Source organism: Dromiciops gliroides, chromosome 5, assembly GCF_019393635.1.
Source record: "Dromiciops gliroides isolate mDroGli1 chromosome 5, mDroGli1.pri, whole genome shotgun sequence".
Lineage (NCBI taxonomy): Eukaryota > Metazoa > Chordata > Mammalia > Microbiotheria > Microbiotheriidae > Dromiciops > Dromiciops gliroides.
The window spans coordinates 66,082,186-66,109,384 of NC_057865.1; the positions used below are offsets into that span (position 1 = coordinate 66,082,186).

A 27,199-nucleotide genomic window follows, 5' to 3' on the forward strand; every position below is an offset into this window, starting at 1 on the left:
CTGCATCCTTCACCCACCCTATGGAACTCAGACCTGGAGAATCCCAATCATCTGTTTTCATCATTCCAATTCTACAGGAGAGGACAACTACTGCAGGAAGAGAACGTACACTGTTCCACCTCAATGCAGGCCTGCTGCGCAGCAGTTATTTCAGCCAATTTTCCTGAGTCTTGATCACATTCCCCAGAACACATTTAAAACATCTTCCCTATTCTGTATCTACCTACCTACCAGTCATCTACCTCAGCAAATAATTTAATCTCTTACTTGAGTCAGAAAATTGAGGTCATCTATTCAGCATTCTTTCACTGATTTTCTACCAGATGGACTCCTGGGGCTTCTCCATGATGGCATCAGCCATGGTACTCGGCTCATCAGTACCCTCTGCTCCTCTGACTGGAGGGTGGGTTGACAAGCTCCTCCCAAAGCCTCCACTTAAAGGGAGCACCCGGGCCTGCTGTCTCTTCATTTCCCACCTGGATGTGTGCTTTGGACTTTTCAATCACTCCCCATGGCAGGTACCTTTCAGCGTCCTACTCCTTCATGATCCTTTTATGTACTGTCCTTCAAATACAAATCAAATGAAACCAAATACAAACTACATGGTACCTACCACACAGAGGATGCTTAATAAAGCCTTTTACCAAAGAAGAACTCTAGTCTTGGTTACATCATGGCCTCCCCACCAAGTAGAACAGACTGGGAGTAGGATCCTTCCTTCTCTATGGAGAAAGTAAAATAAAGGAAGTAAAGGTGGCATTGACTTCCAAAATGAAATGACTTCATTTCAGTCTTTCTTCTCCTTGATCTTTCTTCATCTGAAACTGTTCAATATCTTCTCGACCTCCAGGATGATCTCACTTTGTTTTGTGTCCATAAAAAGCTCTCTGGGTGACTTCCTATCTTTCTGACAGTTTCTCATGTTTGTGGATGGCTCTTCTTATTCCTTTTATCCCCTTAAGTTTGTATGCCCCCAAGACTCAGTTCTTTAATCTCTTCTCATTCCCCTCTGGCCTTTTCAATCTCATCTACTCCCACAACTTTAGGTATCATTTCTATGCAGACAGCAAACAAATCTGTTTGTCCAGCTATTACAAATACCTCAGACAAGGGGGCAGCTAGGTGGCGCTGTGGATAAAGCACTGGCCTTGGATCCAAGAGGACCTGAGTTCAAATTCAGCCTCAGACACTTGACACTTAACTAGCTGTGTGACCCTGGGCAAGTCACTTAACCCTCATTGCCCTGCCCCCCCCCCAAAAAAACACACGCAAAAAAAACCCCAAATACCTCAGACACTTTACTTTTTAGCTGTCTGACCTTGGACAAGTCATGTAACCTCTCTTTGCCTTAGTTTCATCATCTGTAAAATGGGATAATAATAGCATCTACCTTCCAAAGGCTGCTGCTGCTGTAAAGATCAAATGAGATAATGTTTGTAAAGCACTTAGCATAGTGCTCGTTGCACAGAGGGTGCTACACAAATTCTAACTATCATCATCATCACTGTTGTTGTAATACTTCAATCTTACTTTCCAACTCCCTACTGTGAGATTCAAAACTGGATACACGAGTATTAAACTCCCCCTTTTAACTATTCCCATGTATATCTCTATCTATATCCATATATCTCCCAGACCACTAAGAAAAAGAAGCCTCTGAGCTTTAATCTGTGAGGGATTAGTTTCTATTGCTTGGGAATTAATTAGACAACAAAAGGTGATACCAATTAGGGAAATAGGGAAGGAGAAATACAAATGAATAATCTTAGATCTAAGCTTAGTCTATTTTCCTTTATAAAACTCACCGAATCCCAAACTGCCAGCCAGGCGGAGAACCAGCACACCCAGAGCCAAACACAAACCACGTGTTTCTTCTCATCCGCACCATGGCTTAGTTTAAAAGCCAGAGAGAGAGAACTTCCATTCCTCCCTCAGTTTTAAGCTGGCATCCCGGAAGTTTGTCGAGGTCTCCTCCCCAAAAGGGAGGTCCTTCAAAAGCTGCTTTGGTAGCATGTGCTCAACTCTCAAATGATTCAGCTAAAACTTCTGAGATCTATCTATCTATCTATCTATCTATCTATCTATCTATCTATCTATCTATCTATATCTTTACCACAAATAATTTTTTTTTACCGCACTACTAAAATCTTTATTTGGTTGTTATAATGAAACTTGAAATTTAACATGTCAAAATTAAATTTATCATCTTGTTCTAACTTCCACACTTCTATTGGTCACATCATAATCCATCTTTAGTCACTCAGGACTGAAACCTTAGAGTCATTTATTTCTTCTCTTTTATATTCCAATAAGTGGACAACATCCAATTGGTTCCCAAGTCATCAAATTCTTCTTCTTCTTCTTTTTAAAAAAAGACCATTTCTACCCATCTTGCTCAGACTAGAAGTGCAGGTGCTATTAATGAATACATTCCCACTCTGATTGGAATGGGAGCTTTGACATGTTCCATTTTTCAATCTTAGTCAAGTATCCTGGTGGGGCTCCCTGGCCCTGTTTCTGGAAGCTCACCAAATTAATAACAAATAGTGCAGACACCCTAGGGACCTAGTCTCTGGAAGCTCAAAAAATTTGCCAAGCTTCACCCTTCCAGGTAGCAGGAATGACACTGGCTTGAACTACCAAAATCCAAAAAATTCTACCTCTTCACTATCATGATCATCTATACCTTCCTTCTTACCAATAAGAACTTAATTCAGGCATCCCTTGTGCATTTTCAAAGCCTCCTTTTTTGTTTCTCTTTAAATATTAAGAAACAATATGACTGCTCTTTTAAGACTCCTAGGAAACAACCCTTAGAAAGGTGAGTGACAAGTCTAGGACAAAACTGCTTTTCTTAGGAAAATGGATTAAGGGTTGTACCTAGCTTTTTTTACCAAAGAAGAACTCCAGTCTTGTTTACATCATGGCCTCCCCACCAAGGAGAACAGACTGGGAGTAGGATCCTTCCTTCTCCCTGGAGAAAGGATTAAGATACCTACTGGAGGGAGGGGGTTTCTTCATTTACTCCAGGAGTGAAGGAATGAGATTGCTCCTCAATAATTCTGGAATGTTAAGCTAAACTGTATTTTCACATATCGTGATTTCTTGTTCAAGATTACTATAAAGGTTACTTGAAATCATCTTGAGAGACACTCATGTTGAAGGACATATAGAACTATGTCAGTTTGGACATCTCTCTCCAATCTTGAAACATTTGGACAGCATATCAATGTGAAATTAAATAAAAGAATTCTGGCTGACATGAGCCTAAATACACAGGCTATAGTATGGTATTAATAGTTGTTTTAATATCCTAGCCTTCTAAATAGTTGCCACTCTCCAATCAGCCTGTCGTGTAGATGACACTCAGAAACTTTTGCACCTCCATACTAGATGACAATTCCTTCAAAGCAATGACTATGGCACTTCTTATCCTTGCAACTCTAGCACCTAGCAGCGTCTTACACACAGTTGTTATTGTTGAGAATGAATAGCTGTGTCAGCTGCCGGGGGGGGGGGGGGGGTGGAAAGGGCAGATTGGGGGAGAGAGCAGTAAAAAGCAAAACACTTTCAAGGAAGATGAAGATGTTCTGCAGTATGACATATGGAATTGCTTGATCTCATAGGGAGGGTGGAGGAGGGAGGGAGGAAGAAAAATTTAGAACACAGAATTAGCTCAGGGACCCTGATCTCATTGGAGTGGGCTCATGGAGGGAATAGCTTTCATAGCCAATTGGGAGGAGCAATTTATTTAACCCTGCAGGAAAATAGGAGGGGAAGAGGACAAGGAAGGAAGGGTGAAAAAAGGGAGTGCAGAGCGAGAGAGGATAGTCAGAAGTAAGGCACCTCTGAGGAGGAATAAGTAAAAAGAAGATAGAGTAAATGTCATGGGAAGGGAGTGGGATGGAGGGAAATAGTTATGATGATTGATTATAATGGAAAAATGTATGGTACCTACTTTGCTGGGCTTTTGTGAAGAAGATTCTCTGTCAAGCTTAAGGTACTGTATAGAGGTTGTGATGAATAGGATGCTATCGGGAAAACCTGGAGAGACCTACATGAGCTGAAGCAGAGTGAAATGTACTGTATACAAAATAACAGCAATAGTGGGGGATGATCTGCTGGGAAGCATGTAGTTGTTTTCAGCAAGGCAATGATCCAACGTAACCCTGAGGGACTTATGAAGATTGCAGCCCATCTGCAGAGAAAGAACTGATAGTATCTGAAAACAGATGGAAACACATTTAAAAAAAATTTTTTTTCATTTCCTCTTTGACAATTTCTTAATCTGAAGTTTTGGTTTTTTTGACTGTTTTCTCTCACAACTAGCTAATATGGGAATTTTCCCATGACTACTCATGTATAACTTATTTTGAATTGATTGAGTTCTTGTGGCTGTGGGGTGGGAATGGAGGGGGGAAGAGAAGTTGGAACACAAAGTTTTTAAAAAATTGATGTTAAAATTTTGTTTTTACATATATTTTGGAAAATAAAACTATTCAGAATAAAAAAAAGATCCACATAACAATTAATTTTAAGTGTAATACTAGTAGTGCCAAGTCTCCAGTGAGTGGTTATAGGCTTTAGAGAGGAACAGAGTAAGTATGTGTGAACCCTCCATTTGCGCCCAGCTGCTCTGCTTGGTCTTGACTCCCCATACATCATGCCCCCATACCCCTCTCCTGTCGTGCCCCTCCCCTCTCCCCTTTCAGCTTCCTTTTGTGTACTGCCTTCCATTATTAGACTATAAGCTCCCTGAGGACCAGGACAGTCTTTCTTCTTGTTCTTTTTATCCCCAGGGCTTAGCACAGGGCCTAGCACACAGCAGATGCTTAATAATGTTTACTGACTAGTAAGCATGTCACTATTCACAACAAATGTTTGATGATTAATTTGAAATGATGGCAGGGTGTTTTTTTTTAAACTTTTGCACAACTTTATTACCTGTGGAACAAAAAGTATTTGATGATACCAGTCAATTTGAGGGGAAAAGGTATTATATAAAAACATAAGACTATAGATATGTTTTCTCAATGGACTTGAATATCACAAAATGCCCATGTAAAAAGTAATCTAAACAAAATTATTAGCAGTTTTTATTTAAACAATTAAGAGGTGAGCAATAGTGATCTTAAAATTAAACTATTTCCTTTATACTGCTTTTTCTTCCAGAAAGTCCAACTAAAATCCAGGGCTCCTAACTTAAGTATTTGTTAAGTTTGTTACAATACTCTAATATCAATTCCTTTTTCCTTTGATAGACTATCACTATTAATATATTTTCTTCTCTTTAAAACTACATTTGAGGGGGCAGCTAGATGGCACAGTGGATAAAGCACCGGCCCTGGATTCAGGAGTACCGGAGTACCTGAGTTCAAATCCGGCCTCAGACACTTAACATTTACTAGCTGTGTGACCCTGGGCAAGTCACTTAACTCCAATTGCCTCACCAAAAAAACAAACAAACAAAAAAACCATTAAAAAAAAAAAAACTACATTTGAAATCTGCTTCCTGAAGCAAGAATTTCTTGTCCAGTATGGGAAAAGAGACTTTTTACATGTATATATCAGGTATAACATGTCCTCACCTTGAGATTGGGTTTTGACAGTAATTTCAACAGCTCTCGGATCTCACTGTTCAATTGCTTGTTCTGCAGCTCTTCAGCCAGCTGTAGGGGAGATTGAATTGACACCAAGAACATTAACAAGGACATTTTTACTTGGCGTGTGAAAACTTAGAATCTATCTCATTCAAGGTTATTACTTTACAGTGTGTTTACACAGAATCCAGCATGAAGAAAAACAGACTATCAATCACTGCTCTTCTTTTCAGGTCCTCAGCAGATCAATTTAAGTCAAGCTGTTAAGTTCAGTTTCAGTCAAGTAATCATATCTGGCAATGGTGCAGCCAGATCACATACTGATTTATTGCAATGAAGGCAAATCCCAGTACTTTATTTAAGTGAATGGTCCTTTGCATGCAGACAAAGGACTACTTGTAAAAAGGACTGGATCAAACTTTGACGCTGTCTATTAAAAAGCACCTTCGGAATGAGGTGGTGAAAACTACACTGCTTCCAAAAACCTACAGAAGCAGTGCTGTTTAGGACTAGGGTAAGGAAGGACTGGGCTAATTAAGTACCTAAAATTTGTGGTTTAAATAAAAAGAATCCCATCATGGAGCTTAAACCTGCCTCAGGATCTATTCAATTTAGGCTTCCAGATATTTTACTTCTGCAAGACGTTGCAAGATGACAACTTTTAAAAAATGTATTTTCAGCAATATTATTTCAGAAAGACTCTAACTTTATGTAATATGTATGTAGAGAATATATAGAGAGTACATACTATTTTGTAAAGGCTATTTTAGTAACAAATGCTCTCAAAATAGATACAAATGTCCAATTTAATCTTAATTTTTCTTAAGATAAAATTGTCTCCAAAAGTGCATCATCCTTTCTAAACATTAACAGAAAAAGATGAAATACCTTTGAACAGAAATATAGTATCTAAAAGATTTCCATATTAGAAAGAGAAACTTACTTTTTCAAGGCAACATAAATTTTTCTTGACTATTAATCATAAACTATAAAAAAATACAGAGGTTCAATATATTCTTTACCTAGGTTTTAACCACACTTCTACTCTCCATATCTTTACAGCCTTATCTTATGTTACTCCCTTCTATACAATACTGTTAGTTCAATAAAAATAGATAATCCTCTAAACATTAGCTGTTTGTACTTCCCTAAAGTTGTAAAATACTCTTTTCCCTTCTTTAGCAGTTCAATTGTGTCCTCCTATACGAAGCCTTTCCTGATTTCCCATAAGTAAAATCCTTCACTCTCAGACCTCACGTAGCAGTATCATGTATATTAGATTTTAATATTAATGTCTCATTCCACCAAAAATTTTAAAGTCTGAATGCAGGGACTATATCTTATTTAATTTTGTAACTTCTCCAACACTAAGTATATGCATAGACTCTAAGGATTTAATAAATGCTTCCTATTAAATTGATTTCATGATATTTTGGTAGATTTTTATTAATAATTAATTACCTAGCGCTCCACAACAGTTTGAGTCTATTGTGTATTAAAATGGCTTTTAAGCTAGGTTTCATATTGAGCAAATAGTACAATAGCCATAAGATGCCTAAAGGTTCAAATCATATTGGGAAATAAACAAAATGTTTCCCAAATAGATTAAATATATAAATTTAAACATTTTGATTGCCTTTAAAAGATTATGTTGGGGGAAGCTAGGTGGTGCAGTGAATAAAATACCAGCCCTGGATTCACAAGGGCCTGGGTTCAAGTCTGGTCTTAGATACTTGACACTTACTTGCTTTGTGACCCTGGACAATTAATTCACTTAACCCTCATTGCCCCGCCCAAAAAAAAAAATTCTATAGTACTGTTTTAGAAAGGACAAGGTGATAGGTTACAACATCTATACTTCATTTTAATCTTATTCACCTGAATTTTTAAAAAAGGCATCCCCCCCAACCCCCACAACACTGTGAGATTTCATGGTAGAAGGTTTTAACTGAGACAGGCACACAGGAAAAAATCACTCTGCTGGTAAATAGATTAGTTCCCCATTAAATTATCACCAACTCCACTGCTTGTAGATAAAAACTAGAAATGGGGAAATAGTTTGGAGCCAAACAATATCACTGTCTGAAAAACATCATCTATATGGATTCTAATGATAATTACTGATGCTTTAGATGTATAACTTATTTCCTATGCTACTACCTGAAATTTACAAACCTAAGCAAAATATTCTAAATGTTTTTTCTCTAATATATGTTTAAAATTAGTTCAATTAAATGTTGAATTTTCCTAATAAGAAAAAAAAATTTGATCAATAATAGCAAGTCAGATTTTATTCAATTAATCAAGTAAGCTAACAAGCATTAAGCATCTACTAAGTCCCAAGCACTGCATTTAGCTCTGGGGATATAAATACAAAAAGATGACGGTCCCTACCCTCAAGCAACTTACATTTTATTGGAAGTATTAATTATTTCTCTATCTAGCCTACTTTGTAGCATCATTCAAAACTTACCCAGGTGTCTCCAGAATTTATCTAAATCCCTGAGCAAGGAGGAAGAAACAGAACATCAGATCTCCCCCAACCCCTTTTTAAAGTGCAGTTATCAATCAATGCCTACTGCTTTAGTTTTTGGTCATGGAAAGCTGTAATATTCATAAATCACTACTATGCTTTATAATGCTTTTTTACTTATTTTATATGCCTCATTTCTGTAGTATTACCCGTCATTTTTCTTGCTCTGTCAGCAAAAAGGCCATCTCATTTGTCTTTAATTTTCTAAAGAATTCCTCTCGTCTGTGACTTTCTCAAAATACTAATAGTTGACAGTTTTAACTTTCTCAAAATACTAATAGTTGACGGTTTCTTTCTCCCTATAGAGTTCCAACCTTATAAGTTAGATTACGTAGTTACCAAAAGAGAACAAGAAGGTAACTAGGAACTGTGTTTTTAGAACAGAAAAGTGAATAAAAAATCAAAGTAATATCAGCAACATGCTCAGCGATGACAGGACCTTTGGAAACATTTGTAGATTCCTGTGATTTCAGCTCAGAGGATTACACTCATATGTTTGCACTAAGATGCTAACTTAAACTGTCTCTGCTAACAGACAGTTTTTTGGGAGACTTAGTACCAGTGATCTCAGCGAGGAGCACTTACATCATTTGCCAAGGCTGCTGCACCATGGAGGATGGGCGCAGGATTCTGCTTCTCATAGTAGTGTAACTTTTCGTGAATCTATAAAACCATTAGAGAAATAAGTTTATTTGTTAGCAACTGGAACAAAACAATTAAATCTTTTTGCACAAACTAATTTAATGTTTTGAACAAAAGAAATGCCTTCATAGAAAAACAACATGGTAAATGTAAACATGTAACGTATCTTCAAATACTGGTAAAGTGTTAAGAACATGAAATCAGATGGAAAAAATGTTCGGGACATTAACCCACAGAAAAACTAATGCTTATGATTTTTTAAAAAATTATTAAGGACCATATTTCTAGCATGTTGTTTCAAATATCCACAATAGCTTATAAAGGTTTGGAGAACACAAATCATAAATATCCAAAATTGTATATCAAAGTGAAATAACCTGGTGTACATACATTTGACTGGACACAGTATGGAACAGAAGTTCTCACTAAAACTGTTATTTTTTTAAATTGTAGGAATACTTATGTTCCGTGAAGTTTGGCTAATAATTTGGCTAAATTATTTTCCACTTATTTTTATTTTTCTTGACTATAAAAATTTGAAATGTATTTGCCTGGAGTAATAAGATGAAAGAACAACTAAGACTAAAGAACACACTAAAATGTAAAACATACACATTTTACATTTTAAAATAATTATTTATTTTTAAAAGTGAACAAAATTCAAGATTGAATAAGAGCAAACTTTTCATTATTCTGGAAATTTTAAAACAACAAACAGCATATCCTAATTCTTTGCAAGTCAGTTAAAAAAATCCCTTCAAAATTTACTGTTAAATTTTAACAATAGAAACTGACAAATGTATGATGACTTAAGTGTCATATTTCACCTATCTGTATTTTAAAACGTTTTCAGTTAATTATTTGCTATTAGCCTTCATTTGTAGAAAATTAAAGAGAATCCTGTGTACTATCCATGTAAATAACATTTCTAGATGCACACTTCTTGTGTTTACTTAGTAAAGATGCCTTTTCAAGTCAGATAGGCTTCACTTATATTCAGAAATTTAAATTAATTTTAAAAGATATACATAAAATCAATATCACTTCTTTATCGACAAGATAATTCTGGGTGTAAGAAAATCTTAATAATTTTTGGGCAATGAAGAACATAAGCACAGTAAGGAAAAAAATTGAAATCATGATGGCTTTACCAGAATGTGATAGGCTACATTTGTTTTTTCTTTTCTTTACTTTAAAAAAAAAAAGAACCTAAACTTTATCTACATGAAAATGAGTTATAATCCAAAAGATACAACAAAATGAAAATAGAAAGATTTGATGAGCTAAGGTATCAAGGATCTACGTTAAAAATACAATCTAACTTAATTTTTTTAAATGAAGGCTACATTATGCCTATACTTTGCTGAGATTTTTTTTAATTAATAAAGTATTTTATTTTTTTTTCAGTTACATGTAAAGATAGTTCTCAGCCTTTGTTTATACAAGCTTTACAATTTCAGATATTTCTCCCTCCCTCCCTTCCTCTCCCCTCCCCTAGACAGCAGGTAATCTGATATAGGTTTTTATATATATATATATATATATATATATATATATATATATATATATATATATATACATATATATATATATATATACATACACACATACATAATTAACATTAATCCTATTTCTGCATTAGTCATGTTATAAGAGAAAAAAAATCAGAGCAATGATGGAAAACCTCAAAATAGAAAAAAAACAACGGCATCAAAAACAAAAGAAATAGTATGGTTCATTTAGCATCTATACTCCGCAGTTCTTTTTAGGTTCGAACTTTTTAAAACCAAGCGTTCGGACTCCATTGGTAGGATGGTGTAACCCATGGATAGACTCCTCGGGATGAGGTTTTTAAATCAGTAAAATGAAATAGGCAGGATTAGAAAGAAACCAATTATATTGAAATATAGTTATTAAATTTTTTTTTAAGTGAGGCAATTGGGGTTAAGTGACTTGCCCAGGGTCACACAGCTAGTAAGTGTTAAGTGTCTGAGGCCGGATTTGAACTCAGGTACTCCTGACTCCAGGGCCAGTGCTCTATCCACTGCACCATCTAGTTGCCCCCTAAAATATTTTTTAAAAGAAATTGACTGACCTCAAATTAAGAACTCCTGTTTTTAAAAATGAGTTAAAAATTGATTGGGTTAAAAACAGTCTTTGGGGCTGGGTGTTTGTCCATACCCATAGGTGAATAACTAAAGGGCTCAGTTTGTTGTTTTTGAGAGTTAGTGAATTTATAAAGATGGCATTTACCTTAGTTTTTTTTTTTAATGAGATATTTTATTTTTTCTGTTATACTTTGCTGAGATTAATCTAGTTCATTTTGAACCTTGTAATTTGCTTGAATTTTTAAGCTGGCAGGTGTAATTCTTAGGCAAAAGTGTTAATGTGGACATAATATAATTCAGATAACTAACCAAATAACTCTGAATTAAGTTCTCTCATGTAGGTTAAAAAAAAAAAGTTATCAGTGCTATGAGTCAGGAATTCAAAAGGATTAGCCTACTTCCTATAATTTACTGTCAGAACAAAGTACCCAGATCTTTTAAACATAAACTGTATTTCTTTTGAAGTTTTTTATTTTTGTTTTTTAGTAATTCTCAGATTTAGAATGAACTTAAAGTTTCTCCCTAGAGTTAAAATAATCTCTAAATTATTTTATCTAAATTCACAATTACTTACAAAACATGGTTTAAAACTGAATTTTAAAGGTGGAAATGTTCAATAGAACCTGAGGATGACTGCCAAACTATATGAACACCAGACAAATCAGCATTTGCATACTTTGTTTTATCAAGGTGATATCCAGTGGTTAACTCATATAAGGTCTACCATTGCCATATATCAAGTCACCTTCTTTCAAGTAATGTGATCTGTAGTTACTTTATTTTTTAGCAATAGTAAGCTAATAGTAATAGCTTGATGGTTTTAAATGTACTCAAAATAACAAGGCATTATAAACTAAACATTGTGACTCTGTACTGGTCATCAGAGTTATAGAATTTTAAATCTAGAATTCAGCTCTATGTTTCTTAATTGTGTAATTACAATTTATAAGGCATTGTTTTAGGGACCCAGATTACAAAGAGAATAGTCCCTGCACACAAGAAGTTTACACTCTAAGTCAGTGTTGGGAAGTAGCAATCATCATAAAATCCTAAATGTAAACATGGCAGGTGCCACAGGGGTTATCTAGTCCAATGTCTTCATTTTACAGGAAAATGAAGTGGCTTAAATCAAGGTCATACACATGGTAAAGAGCAGAACTAATAGTGGAATTCAGGGATTCCAACTCCAAATTCAGCACACTATGCTGCCTGAGGATGAGTACAGAGATAATGGGTAAACAGGACAAAGGATACACACACACACACACACACACACACACACACACACACACACACACACAGGCAAAGTGTTATGAGAAATCTAAAGAAGGAGCGATGCTTTTCACTGGGGGGAGGGAAGCAAACTGGTGAAAAAGGCTTCATAATGTGGACAATAACTGTAAGGAGCCTTGAAGGAAGACAGGAACTTCCTAATTACAAACTCTAGTGGTTCCCTATCATTACATCCGGGATCAAACATAAACTCCTCTGTTTTTAGCATTTAAAGCCCTTCTCAGAGCAGACCTTTCCACCTTTCCAGTCGCATGCTTCTTTCCATACACCTGAAGATCCCCTACAGTGATCTGTACACAACATTCTGCCTCCTGAGTGTATATCAACACTGGCTGTCCACTGTGTGACTAGAATGTTCTTCCTTTTTCACCTGTAACTCCCAGCTTTGAAGGCTTCCCTCAAGATTCGGCTTAATCTGAACTTCCTGTGGTGATTCTGTCTTTCACTCTTGCCGCCCAATCCCTTTCCTCTAAGATTACCTTCCAATGACACTGCAAAGATGTTGCATGTTGACACCTATGTTCATGTTTGTATCCCATTAAAATCCAAGTTCCTTAAAGATTTTTATTGTTCAGTCATTTCAGTCATGTCTAACTTTTTGTGACTCTATTTGGGGGTTTTCTTGGCAAAGACACTAGAGTGGTTTGTCATTTCCTTTTCTGGATCATTTTTCAGATGAGGAAAGTGAGGCAAATGGGGTTAAGTGATTTCTCCAGGGTCAGACAGCTGGTGTTGAGGCCAGATTTGAACTCAGGACTTCCTGACTCCAGGCCAACCCTTTATCCACTGTGTCCCTGGGTGCTCCATCCTTAAGTCTAAGGACCACATTTTTGCCTTGCTTTGTAACCCCAGGACTTAGCCCAGTGCCTGACACACAGTAAGCAGTTAAAAAATGCTTGTTGACTTGACTGACCACAACAAGCAGAGGTTCTGAGTTCACAGACTAAGTCCATTGTGAATTATAAGCATTTGATTTGGCATTTTTAGTAAAATCATCTTTTATAATTTCTTTTCATCTTATGGTTCTTTAGAATTTGGCATTCTACCTGAAACCACACACATACAGGCTCATGATATCTACTTGACCTCATTGTTTTAAAAAATGGTGAGAGAGAAGTTCAGTGTGTGTATCTGTCCTTGTGTGTGTGTGTGTGTGTGTGTGTGTGTGTGTGTGTCCATCCGTGTGTATGTCTATAGGTAAGGGGCCTGTCCTGATACGTTTTTAAAAATCATCATACACAGAAAAGGTTTCAGGGCATTATGAAACTGAAAGTTTCCCCCCAAAGCTGAATGTTTTCATTACTGATATATTTACAAGTCCTCCTTTCAAAAACTTTACTCTGCTATTTCTCATAATCATTAGTACATTTCTATCCAATCATTTTAAACCCAAATTCTCAGTCCAAGTGCACTTTGGGGTCAAGCCACTAGTGCTAACAACAACATAATGTCATTTAGTATTCCCCTTGGGCACAATTTTTCTTTTACCCATGTGCCCTATGTATTTGTTCAACTTCATTATCACTTTTGTCTATTATTATTTACACTATTGTTCTATTATATTAATTATTTATATAAGGCAATGCTATTTTGGACTATCAATCAATGTAAAAGCATTTATCAAGCACCTCTGACAGATAAGTTACTGTGCTAAGTAACAGAGATGAAAAGACAAAGAAATGATCTCTGTTCTCAGGGAGGCAGCATCATACCAGAGGACACAGCAGGCACAGAATAAAAACAAAATAATTATGATGTACTTATATACAAGAGAGTTAATGAGAGAAAACGACAATAATTGGGAGAAGAGGGGAAAACTCATGGACTTCCCACCTTCATGAAGGGGTAGGATGGGGTAGTTTTCTCTTATTTCATGAGTCCTGCTTGATCTTTATATTTCTGCAAGATTCACTTTTGATTTGGGGTGAGTGGTTCTTTTCATTACATTGTTGTAGTTACTGTGTATTTTGGTTTTTTGGCTCTGCTTATTTCACTCTTCACCAGTTCATAAAAGATCTAAGATTCTCTGTATTCATCACACATACTATTTCTTAGAACACAATTAACATTCCATTATAGTCATATATGCCATTTTGGTTAGTTATTCCCCAATAGATGGGTTTTGACTTTGTTTCTAATCCTTGCTATCACAAAAAGTGCTACCATAAATATTTTGGAGTATGTTGAGACTTTCTTCTTATTAATGACTTTCATGAGCTAAAAGCCTAGTAATAGAGTCTCTGGTTCAAAAAGCTTGGATATTTTAGTCACTTTACTTACATAATTCTGAACTGTTGTAGTATTTTCACAACTATATCAACAGTGTATTAGTATTCAAACAAACAACTTATTAGTGTGCCTTTCCTTCCACAAGTGCTCCATCATTGACTGATGCCATTTTTGGAATCATTTTTTTCCAATGTGTAGGGCAGGAGTTTTGTGAAACTTCAGTGTTGCTTTGATGGGCATTTCTCTTATTAGTGATTTGGAGCATTCTTTCATGTGGTTGTAACTACTTACAGTTCTTCTTTTGAGAACTGTTTGTTCATATCACTTATCTACTGGGGAATGGCTATTAATCATATTCACTTATTGACTGACTATATATATTGGACATCAAATCCTTAGAGAAATTTGCTACAAAGTTATTTTCCCCCCATTTGACTACTTCTCTTCTTATCCCAGATGTGTTAATTGTTAGTTTCAATTAATCAGTTATCTACATTATCTTTTATAATTGCCTCTATCTCTTGTTTAGTTAAGAATACATCTCTAGAGGCAGCTAGGTGGCGCAGCAGATAAAGCCCTGGACTCAGGAGGACCTGAGTTCAAATCTGACATCAGACACTTGACACTTCCTAGCTGTGTGACCCTAGGCAAGCCACGTAACCCTCATTGCCCCACCAAAAATAAAATAAAAAATAAATTAAAAAAAAAGAATACATCTTCAACCATAGCTGTGAGAAGCCTATGTTCTGTTTCTCTTCTATTTTTTTAAAGTATGATCTTTAATATTAAAGTCACATATCTGTTTATAATGTATTGTGGAATATGGTATATGGTGTTGGTCTAAGCCTAACTTCTGCCACATTACTTCCTAGTTTTCCCAGCAGTTTTTAATCAAATAAGGAGTTTTTCCCTAGTTGATTACAACCAAAACACGTTTTAAATACACAGGCATGTGTGCACATGTACACACACACACACACACACACACACACAATGTGCATTGGATATGTATATGTTTAAAAATGACATTTGGGGTTTTGCTTCTAAGTAAAGTTGTATATAGAATACAAATATCATACTTTCCCTAGTCCTTACAGTTATCTAAAATGTTTACCTTTGCAGAAAAAATAGAATATTCATTTCTATTGGATATTCTATTCATTGTGCTTTTTAATAGGAAAAAAAAAGAAAGCTTCTATTATCTGGGGTCACTTTTTAGTCAGTAACAAAAACTTTTGATGACTTTGCTTATAGGAAGAAGGTCCCTAGGTGGTCAGAGGAAATTCAGACTGAAGCCAACAAGTCATACTTGTTCCAAAATAAATTTCGTTTCCAACTCTTAAAGTCAAACATCCTAAATTGCTACTGTGTAAAGTATTTTCACTTAGCAATTTTAAATCTCATTTTCTTTATGCTTCTTTCATGGTACTTTCCTCAAGTGAATTAATCTATAAAGGTCCTAAAATGTAAGTATATTTATGCAGCAAAACTTGCCAATGGAACAGAAATTGTAACATTATGAATTAATGAGAACTCGTAATTTACATACAGATTTTAAAACATAATATACTGTCATGGTAGGATGTGAGGAATTGTGTTTTTCTTTCCCAAAGACTTAGGATAGTAAGCTAAGGAACACTGACCATGTACAATTTCAAAGAACATAGAGCTAAAAGGAGAAAAATTTAAATGTTATTATTTCCTAGCAATAACTTGAATACAGTAGCAGTTTAGAAATATCCTGGAGGTACTGCTAAACTAAATGAAATACTTTTCAATTCTAAGTTTTGCTTTTTAAAAAAAGAGAAAATTTATGACTAATTTTGTAGAGCTCAATAATAAAACAGCCAAATGGAGAATGGAAAGGGTATGGGAGGGGAGAAGAGGAAATGCTCTTTTTGGTCCATCAAAAACAATGAAATGTGGAACAATCAATACATGTTGATGCATAATGACTACATCTTGTTTGAGGATGAGGACTATTTCATTTGTTCTTTGCATCCAAAGCACTTAGCATGCTGTATCACACAAACAATGCAGAAGCTTGATAAATGCATGTTGAATTCCATTGTCAATAATTCCAATATAACACAGCTACCTTGGAAGTATACAAATATTAGTCAAAAAGCAATTATTAAGCATTTACCGTGAGCTCGGCACAATGATAAATACTGAGGATACAAAGAAAAGACAGCCAAAATGGTCCCTGACTTCAAGAAGCTCACATTCTAAAAGGGAAAAACTACAAACAATTACGTACATACAGGGTAAAAATGAAAGCAGTCTCAGAAGGAAGGCACTCGTATTGAGGAACAAGAAAGGATTCTTAGTAGAAAGTGAAATTTTAGCTGAGACATGGAAAAAGACCAGGGAAAACAGAAGGTAAAGGCAGGAAACAAAAGTGTTCCAGGCATAGGAAATAATCAATGCAAAGGCGCAAAGTCAAGATATGGGGTGCCTTATGTAAGAAACAGCTTGGAAGCCAGTATCATAGGATAGAGTATTTAGAGATTGTAAAGGTAGAGGGGCCAAGTGATGAAGGCTTTAAATGTCAAATAGAAAATTCATATTTGATCCTGAAGATAATAATGAGCCCCTAAAGTTTATGAGGCAGAAGGAATAACACGGTCAGACTGTACTTTAGGAAGACCACTTTGGTATCTGAGTGGAAAAGAGACTGAAGTGAGGAGAGACTTCGCGGAGAAAGAGCAATGAGAAGGCTATTTTGCAATAGCTCAGGCACGAAGGGATGAAGGCCTGAATCAGGCTGGTAGCAGTGTCCAAGGAGAGAATGAGCCAATCTAGGAGAGATGTGAAAATAGAACCATAGGATTTGATGATCGTTTGGGTATGGAGACAGAGGTAAGAGTAAAGAGTTGAGGCTGATGTCTATGCTGAGTCAGAAATGGGGAAGTTAAGGAGAGGGAAGGGTCTGGAGTGAACAATAATGAATTCAGTTCTGGATAAAATGAATTCAAGGTGAATACAAGACACCTAATGTGAGATATGTAATAGCCAGTTAGAGATGCAAACCTGGAGGTCATGAGAGAGGTCAGAGCTTTCTAAAGAGATCTACATGAATGTACTTTAATAGTGTGTTGTAAGAAATGTGATCATGATGTGTGTGATCATTTCAACACAAGCATGGAAAGCTCCAAATCAACTGATGCAAAGTGAGTAGAGCTAAGAAAACTATACACAGTGATCACAATAATGTTGTTTGTCCTTCATTCTTAAAGAGGACCATGACATCAGGGTGATTGCACTGAATTAGATTTATATTAGGGAGGACAGGGCAGGACAAAGTCACCAACCTCACTGCCTCCTCTGGAGCCATCTGGGTCCAGTGGCAAGATATAGATCAAGATATATATGGAGATGGCCCCAGATATTTTTAAGGCACCTGGGGCTAAGTGACTTGCCCAGGGTCACACAGCTAGTACGTGTCTGAGGTAATATTTGAATTCAGGTCTTCCCAACTTCAGGGATAGTGCTCTACCCACTGTGCCACCTAGCTGCCCACAATAATGTAAAAGAAAAGGAAAAACTACAGATCAAAATATCAAAAGTGAATATAAAAAATAAAGATCAAGCAGGACTCAAATGAAGAGATTTGAGAGGATACCCCAACATACCCCCTCCTGGGGGTGGAAGGCCCACAAGTGTTCCCCACTGCACGTTTTTGAACTTTTAAAATATATCAATCAGTTGGACTACAGTTTTTTTCCTCTCCAAAAAATACTACCTATTATATATATGGCATGGTTCTCTGGGCTTGAACCTGGGAGGGATATTTGGGATAACTGCAGTGATGATGTAAGAAACAGAAGACAGCAATAAAAGCTTATTTAAAACTAAAAAAAAAAAGGAAGAATACTTGGGGCGACTAGGTAGTATAGTGGATAAAACACCAACCCTGGATTCAGGAGGACGTGATTTCAAATTCAGCCTCAGACACTTGACACTTACTAGCTGTGTGACCCTGGGCAGGTCACTTAACCCCAACTGCCTCACAAAAACAAAACAAAACAAAAAAAAGAATACTTTTTCATAGGAAATATTGTTATTATCATCTCTTCCACTGCAGATCTTATTAAGACAAGGAAATAAATAAGTTCTTTCAGGTCATAAGGACCTGAAATACATAAAAGCCAAAACATGAGGAAAACCCCTTGAACTTAGGGTCAGGAAATCCATGAGGAATAGAGTACAAGACAAGGCACCTTCACCTGAAAGGGTTTGTGTTTCTTCATCTTTAAAATGAGATGGGTGACCTTGATGATCTCTTTGGGCCCCTTCATGTTCTGACATCCTACGATAGCATATATTTTTTAATATATTGCTGGCAGAAGATGTTTCTTTGGTTTTCTCTAACATAAATATATATGTATGTGTGTATATATATCATATATATATGGTTTATTTTTTAAAACAGGAAATTTAATTTAAGATAACAGAAATTCAAAGCTGGAGAATAACTGAATCAACTTGGTCCAAAATCCCCCCCAACCCCATCTCCACCTCAGATATTCTCAAATGCCATATTTTAAAGATGAGGAAATTGAGGAAAATGGAGGCTATGGAATGAGTAGCTAACCAGTAGCAGAGCAGGACTCGGGCCTTGTTCCACTGACTCCTAGTCAGAGTTATGTATTTCATTTTGGTCTGAACTCGGCTCTTTTTATAGAGAGAGTTATACTATCCAAGTAATGAGGCAACTGTGGGATTGAAAAAGCCAGAGAAAAGGTCGGGTTTTTTTTCCCCTCTTTGGGCAGGTAAAGGAAGTGTTCTAAACACTTAGCACCATCTAGTGGATGGAGAAGACATTGTAGAGGAAGAAAAAAGTTAAATTGATAACTGGGGCAGTTATTAATTTTTTAAAATGACTAGATACATAATGCTCACTTAGCTAAAATCTATTCAAAATTAAAATACATACCAGTACTACCAAGGGGAGGCCAAGAAAATAAAAGGTAAAACATCATATTATACTATACTACCAGGAAAAAATTTTATCTTAGTTTAAACTTTAAAAAAGTAACTAAAAAAATACTTTTAAAATAAGTAACTAATAATTACTTTGCATTGCAATAAAATCAATTTCTTTAAAAACAATCTATACATAGATGATATACACAAACTTCATGAAGGGTTTCAAAACTGATGATTATACAGTATTTTGATAATTTGTGATTGTTTTAATAAAAATTAATCTTCCTCATATCAAATAAGCCATTTTAAAAATTATAGCTAAAATGCTTTATGGCATTTGACATTTTGGTAAGTACACATACATTAGTTAGAATATAAAAGACCATATCAATTCATAGCTCTTATACTTCAAAAGTGCTGAAGAAATGGAATTTAGAGCCTAAAATTTAGTTGAAATTTGAAAATATGAATCATTTACCTCATGTCAAAGCACAGAATACGGGTTCCCTTAAGTGATATTTACATATTAAAAGCCTCTGACTGCCCAGAAAGTAAAACCTAACTGAAGTACCTAATGAGAAATGCAAGACCATTAAAAAACTCCTACCTAGCTTTTGTAGGTGATAACAAGAACATCTCCCTCAGTGACTAGTTTATACAGCATGACACAGAATTGTACAGGCTTCTACTAGAAATTCCACTGCAACAATCAAGGAAAGCAAAAACAAGTATCATCACCTCTTCCTCAACTCTTGTCACTTGAGATAGTATGGCATTTCCCTATGGCAAACTGTTCTAGGTAGTTAGATGATGAAAGAGAAATAACATGCTTCATAAGCCTCACAAACAGCAAAACCAAAGTAAATCCCTTCATATGGGGGCTTGGCAAATCAAATTCAAGTTCTAAACATGCATTCACCTTCAAGTGAGTTTGAATAATTCACTTTGTTTTGAAATCCCTCTATTCTAAAAAACATCATGGTGAGTTCAAAATACATTTGTTTTCTTCAAAACAAAGTCAACCAAAATACGATTTAAAACAAAAAATCTCCCTCAAAATATATCTGGAAGATAGGAACTGAAAGAAATGTCCTATTCCTGATTATATTTAATAATAATTATTCCCTGATCTGCAGTTAAGAGAGAGAAGACCTGGCTTTTTAAAGCAAGAATCTGTGGCCAGAAAAAGACAGAGGAAAAATTAGAAACAAAACACAAAATTAAATCCTTTATAGAGTTTTGTTTAAATAAGAGAAATTATACATTATCATCATGACTTAAGGGGAAAAAAAAAAGAAAAAGCCAAAAGAAAACAGTATTGGAAACTGGCAATGCACAAAAATTTATTCAGGGCAAAAAAAATCCTTATTTTTTAAAAAATGGAAATATATACCCAAATGAATTTTTTAAATTATATAAACTCCAGCATGTAAAATGTAATATGGTCATGACAGTTAAGGAAAATTGGCAAACTGCCAAACAGCATGCTTAGTTGATCAAAAGACTAAACCTGAAGAATAACTTCATCCATAAAAAGGTAAGTAAAGATAACAAAATCATTCTATAGTAGCAAAAACTTATATAGCATAGAGGAAACTAGAATATAAATACATTTCATCCAGGATTAAGAGACACTTTCTCAATCATTAACTGACTAGAGGAGCAGTTCACAGACAATGCCCATGATGTCATTGGTCCTTTTCAAAATAGGGGGTAGCTAGGTGGCGCAGTGGATAGAACACCAGCCCTGGATTCAGGAGGACCTGAGTTCAAATATGACCTCAGACACTTAATACTTACTAGCTGTGTGACCCTGGGCAAGTCACTTGACCCCAATTGTCTCAGAAAAAAAAAAAAGAAAAAAAAGGACAAACAACAAGAAGGAGCAACAGAAAATTAATATTGAAAAATTACAAAGCACAGGCTTAGACACAAAGTTCACCTTCCACCTCCATGAAGGGGTAGGTTGGTGAATACTCTCATATCTCTTCATTTGAGTCCTGCTTGATCTTTATTTGTTATATTCACTTTTGATATTCTGATCTGTAGTTTTTTTCTTTCCCTTTACATTATTGTAGTTTTCTTGGCTCTACTCACACTATAGACCTTTTCATTATTTGATTTCCAAAACTTTCAGTAACTTCTAAACCATGTAAAATTTTCTATTAAGAGAAAGGAAGAGTTGGCCCTGAATTTACCAATTCCTTCTATCACTAAGTGCCTTATACAATGAAATATAATACATTAATGGCTATATTATTCCTAGGGGCTTAATAAATGGTTTTTGAACTGATGTCAATTTTTTATTCAAATTTAAGTTACAACAGCAAGAAATTGAGAAATGGGACATGAAAGAAAACTTCAGAAAAGTAAACTGTATAAAAGCAAACAGAAATAAATCACAAGCATTTGACAGCTTTAGTGAGATTTAGAAGAATGAATAAATGAAATGGACATTAATACTTCCAAAATAAGTTCTCTATCTATACACCACAGTTGCATCAGAAACTGTCTCTGATTACTCTAAAAATAAGAAAAAAAAATTAAAATATTAAAACCTTTCCTGCTATCAAGAAAAAAACCAATAACATTAGTCTGCTGTGAGGGTCCTTTTCAGGGTGTCTCAAGACACCTTTGCTGTCTACCTTCACCCAACTCTCACCTGTGGCTCCAAGAAGCTGTAGCATACACAGCAGCCACACCCTTGTAAAACCATCTCAGCAGACAGGCTAAACCAGGTTGAGGGTAACCAGCTGGGTGATGTCTACCCTAAACATGTAAAGACTTTCCCCAGCGGAATGCATGAATGAGAACAATCTGTTCCAAAGGCCATGAAGGTCATCCACTCAGACGTTTGTCCTGCCATTGGACTCCAATGACTCAGGAATGGAGAGAGAAGGGTTGGTGACTTTGTGCAACTATGCTTCATTTAAATCCAATTCAAGACAACACCCATGATGTCACTGGTTCAGCTCAAAAAACATGAACAAACAACAAGAAGGAACAATAGAAAATGAATATTGCAAAATGACAAAGAACAAGCTTAGACCCAAAGAAGAGACATTCAAAGATACTATGGGTGTGAAATGTTGCAAATATTGTCAGATTTGGGTTTTTTAATGTTGTGAATCATTTCATTTCTATTTCTCTTCTACTTTTTGGGGGGAGAGGGATGGGATGATTCTCTACAATCTGTCTTCTGACTTCATCATTTAACTGAAAGTGCTTTCTCCAGTTACCCCAATCTCTTCATCACCAAATCTAATGGCCTTTTCTTAAGCTTCATTCTTCACTTCTTGGCAGCCTTTGCCCCTGTCAATAAATCCTCTTATCCTTAATACTCTCTTCTCTCTGAGTGTTTGTGGCATTACTCTCTCCTTGTTCTCCACCTCCCTGTCTGCCCCCTCTTCAGTTTACTCTGCTTGTTCTTTGTCCCGGTCATGCCAGCTAACATGGTACTCCCCAGGGCTCTTTTCTAGTCTTTTTTCTTCTCCCTCTATACTATTTCTTTTTCTTTTTTTGTGGGGCAATTGTGGGGCAATGAGGGTTAAGTGATTTGCCCAGGGTTATACAGCTAAGAAGTGTCAAGTGTCTGAGGCTGAATTTGAACTCAGGTCCTCCTGAATCCAGGGCCAGTGCTTTATCCACTGCACCACCTAGTTGCCCCCTACTATTTCTAATAATACTAATAACAATAATAATAAATAGCTAGCATTTATATAGTACCTACTATGTGCTAGGCACTGTTCTAAGAACTTTACAAATATTATCTCATTAGATCCTCACAACAACCCTGGAAAGGAGTTATTACAATTCCCATTTTAAAATTGAGGAAACTGAGGCAAACAGGTTTAAGCCACGTGTCCAGGGTCACAAAGCTAGTAAGTGTCCGAGGCTGAATTTGAATTTCAGTCTTCCAGACTCTAGGTCACTTGGTAATTAGTTCTCAAGTCAATTAAGATCCTTAGTACGATGATTTTCAGATCTTCTTCATCTCCAGTCTCGAATCTCCTACTGCCTATTAGACAACTCAAAATGAAGGCCCTGTAAAAAACATCTTAAAATCAACAAACCTTCTCCTCTTCTAAACTTCTCTACCACTGTAGAAGGCCCCATGATCTTCCTAGTCACCCAGATCACTCCATTCTGCACCACCTAGCTGCCCCAATCACTCAATGTGTATTTGATAAATACCTACCATGTGCCAGGCACTCTGCTAAGCACTGGAGATGGAGGGGGGAAAAAGGTGGAGGGGACGCCCCCCCCCTTGGCCAGCAAAAAACAGTCCCCTACTCTCAAAGAGCCCACAGTCTAATAAGAGACAACATACAAACTATGAATAAAGAAAACATATTGAGTATAATTTGGAGATAATCAAAAGAAAGAAGCACTGGAATTAAGAGGCCTCAGGAAAGGCTTTTTGCAGAATATGGGCTTTTAGCTGGGACTTCAAGGAAGCCAGAAGGTAGAAATGAAGAGGTAAAAAATTAAAATAATGGGACATGCTGTTTCTGTCATGTCTGACTTTTCATGACCCCATTTGGGGTTTTCTTAGCAAAGATGCTTAAGTGGCTTGCCATTTCCTTCTCCAGCTCATTTTAGATACAGGAAACTGAGGCAAACAGGGTTAAGTGACTTGCCCAGGGTCACAGAGCTAGAAAGTGTCTTGAGACTGGATTTGTACTCAGGTCTTCCTGACTCCAGGTCCAGCACTCTATCCATTGAGCCACTTAGCTGCTAGGGTATAGCCAGTGAAAAATGCATGGAGTCAAGAAATGGATTGCCTTGTCAAAGGAAGGCCAGTGTCACTGGATCACATAGTAAATGGGGAGAAGTAGGGTATAAGAAGACCAAAAAGGGATAATGGGGTCAGGTTATAAAAGAATTTGAAAGCAGAAAGGATCCTGGAAGTAACAGGAAGGCACTGGAGTTTGTAGTAAAGGTGAATGGCATGGTAAAAACTATACTTTAGGAAAAAACCACTATACTTTAGAAAGATCAATTTGAAAGCTAAGTCAAGGATAGAGAACAGTAAGTAGACTATTGCAATGATCTAGGCATTGAGGGGATGAGGGGCTAGACTGGTGGCCATATAAGAGGAGAAAAGATGGTTATCATCCAAGAATCCTTACAAAGGTAAATGAACAGGACTTGGCAACAAATAAAGTAAGGCTGGTGAGAAACAAGGGTGGAGGATGACAACTGAGTTGTGAGCCTGCATGACTGGGAGAATAGTAGGGCCCTCTACACTGATAGGGAAGTTCAGAAGAGGAGTTTTGAGTTAAATATTTGTTCTGCTTTGAACATAATGAATTGAATGTGTCTACAGGATGCCCAGATCAAAAACTCTAAATAGCCAGTTGAAGATGTGATTTATTTCTGTTACTTTTATACAGTTTGATTTTCTAAAAAATTTTTTGTGTCCCATTTCTCTATTTCTTGCAATAGTAAGTTGAATTTGAATAAATAATTAACCAGTTAATGTCAGAAGAGAAGTTAGTACTAGATAAATAGATCTGAAAATCAACAGCATAGGGATGATATTAACTACTTGGGAGTTAATGAAATCACCAAACGAAATAGCATAGAGGGAGAAGAGACCAGAAGAGAAGCCTGGGGGATACCTCCATTAACTGATATGACCTTGACAAAGATTAAGCAAAGTAAACTTAGGAGAAGGCAGACAGAGAGGTAAAAAACCAGGAGAGAATAATAACAATGAAACCCAGGGAGAAAAAAAATATCAAAGATAAGAACTGTGCCAAAGATTTTTTTTAAAAGGCTATTTGTTTTAACAATGAGATCGGCAATAATGTGAGAAAATTATTATTAATTATTAATAATGGGGAGGCCCAGAGAGAAGTTTCTCACTCTTTCCCCTCCCCCCCAGGAACTTCAGCAAACCTTCTTTGTGACAAACCCAAGGGAACAGAAGAAATGGAGATAAATTCTTTGGTCCAGCTCAGTGAAGGAGTGATGGGATCAAACCACACCTAGATAATGGACTTTGCCTTTGCCTTTCAGCAAAGGTCTTTTACATACTACTCCTGGATGTTATCCCTGTAGAGTTCATTTTATGTAGACCACCCTCAAGTCATGTCAACCCATGGAATTGAATGATGCTAGGCAAGTAGCTTAGATCAATGACCCGCCTCTATCAAAGGTGGATAAAAACTCCTGGAAGAGGCCACCAGCTCTCTCCCGGCTCTGGCTCTAGGCTCTCCCTCATACAACAGCACAGGTCTTCTGAGGTCTTCTTAACTCTTTTAGGTCTCCTTGAGACCATGTCCCCTGGGGCTCTTCCCCGACCGGTAATAAATGCCATACTGAAGTTCTCTCCCTGCTTTCTCTACCACAGGGCCTGACCATGGGAAGTGAGGCACACAGTCAATCCTTTACTTATATACCAATAATATGCCAAAACTGATATATACCAATAGCAATTAATTTTGAAAAGCACCATAAGGGCAGCTAGGTGGCACAGTGGATAGAGCACCAGCCCTGGAGTCAGGAGAACCTAAGTTCAAATTCAGCCTCAGACACTTAACAGTTACTGGCTCTGTGACCCTGGGCAAGTCACTTAACCCCAATTGCCTCACAAAAAGAAAAAAAAGCAAAAAAGCAACATAACTTTGGAGAGACCACTTTCTGTTGATTAATGATGTCAAAAGCCAGACTCTAGAGAGGTAAGAGTGAGAAGAAAGGAAAAGGAGGCATTAATTATAGAAAGCTTTCTCAAGGAGTTTAGCCACAAAATGGGAGGTTAGAAATGAGACAATAGCTAATGGGGTTGGACAGATCAGGACAGACTTTCAGAGGATGGTGGAGGATACAGGAATGGTTTGTAGCTAGTAGGATAGCCAGACTAAAAGATAGGAGACAGTGGCACCAATAGAGGGGGCTATGTGCTGGAGGAGACAGGATGGAATGGGATCACTTATGCATGCACAAGGATTTACCTTGACAAGAAAAATAGGTCCCTCTTCATGTAAGACTGATGAAGGGGCCGCTAGGTGGCACAGAGGATAGAGCACTGGCCCAGGAGTCAAGAGGACCTAAGTTCAAATTTAACCTCAGACACTTATTAGCAGTGTGACTCTAGTCAAGTCACTCAACCGCAATTGCCTTAAATATTCGGGGCCATCTCCAGTCATCCTGATATATATCTATATATCTATATCTGTATCTGTATGTATGTATGTAATATATGTATATATAATATACGTGAATATATTTATATTAATAGATATCATATTTATCATATATATCTAAGGAAAGAGTGAAGCTGGTGACCCTGCATAGCCTTCCCTCATTTAAATCTAATTCGCTGCAAGTCATGGTCCTCTTCAAGAATGAAAGACAAACAGGGCGGCTAGGTGGCACAGTGGATAAAGCACCAGCCCAGGATTCAGGAGTACCTGAGTTCAAATCTGGCCTCAGACACTTGACACTTACTAGCTGTGTGACTTTGGGCAAGTCACTTAACCTCCATTGCCCTGCACCCCCCCCCCCAAAAAAGAATGAAGGACAAATAAGAAGACGGATGAAGGAGACAGTTGCAGAAGGCATTAGAATGATGAGAGATGAGGACAGATGAAAAGGGATCTCTTGGCAAATGGCCTTAATTTTTTCAATGAAATATGAGACAAGATTTTCAGATGAGTGGGTGAGTGAAGCAGAAGCTAAAGGAGGCTGATAAGGGATGAAAAGGTTTGAAAAATTCACTGTGTCCAGCAAGACAGTGAGTTAATTTGGGAGGTATAAATGGATTGCCTTGCTGCAGTGAGGGCCCGATTGAAATTATGTAACATAAAGGACTTGACTTAGTACAGTTTCCAGATTTTCTCCAGCTTCATTCAGCA

General features: G+C 36.6%; 1 protein-coding gene across 5 annotated transcripts in view; it reads right to left on the minus strand.

Moving 5' to 3' along the window:
• The window catches only part of MPP7 (MAGUK p55 scaffold protein 7), a 229,527-nt gene that overhangs the window by 107,660 nt on the left and 94,668 nt on the right, over positions 1–27,199 (minus strand). For 4 of the 5 annotated variants that reach the window (XM_043967389.1, XM_043967388.1, XM_043967387.1 and 1 more), the window contains exons 4-5: positions 8,719–8,796; positions 5,589–5,669 (exon numbers count right to left, since the gene is read on the minus strand). In XM_043967389.1, coding sequence (XP_043823324.1) covers positions 5,589–5,669; positions 8,719–8,796 — 159 coding nt within the window. Of the gene's footprint in view, positions 1–5,588; positions 5,670–8,718; positions 8,797–27,199 lie in introns of those variants that run through there. The other variant, XM_043967390.1, reaches the window with a different exon arrangement.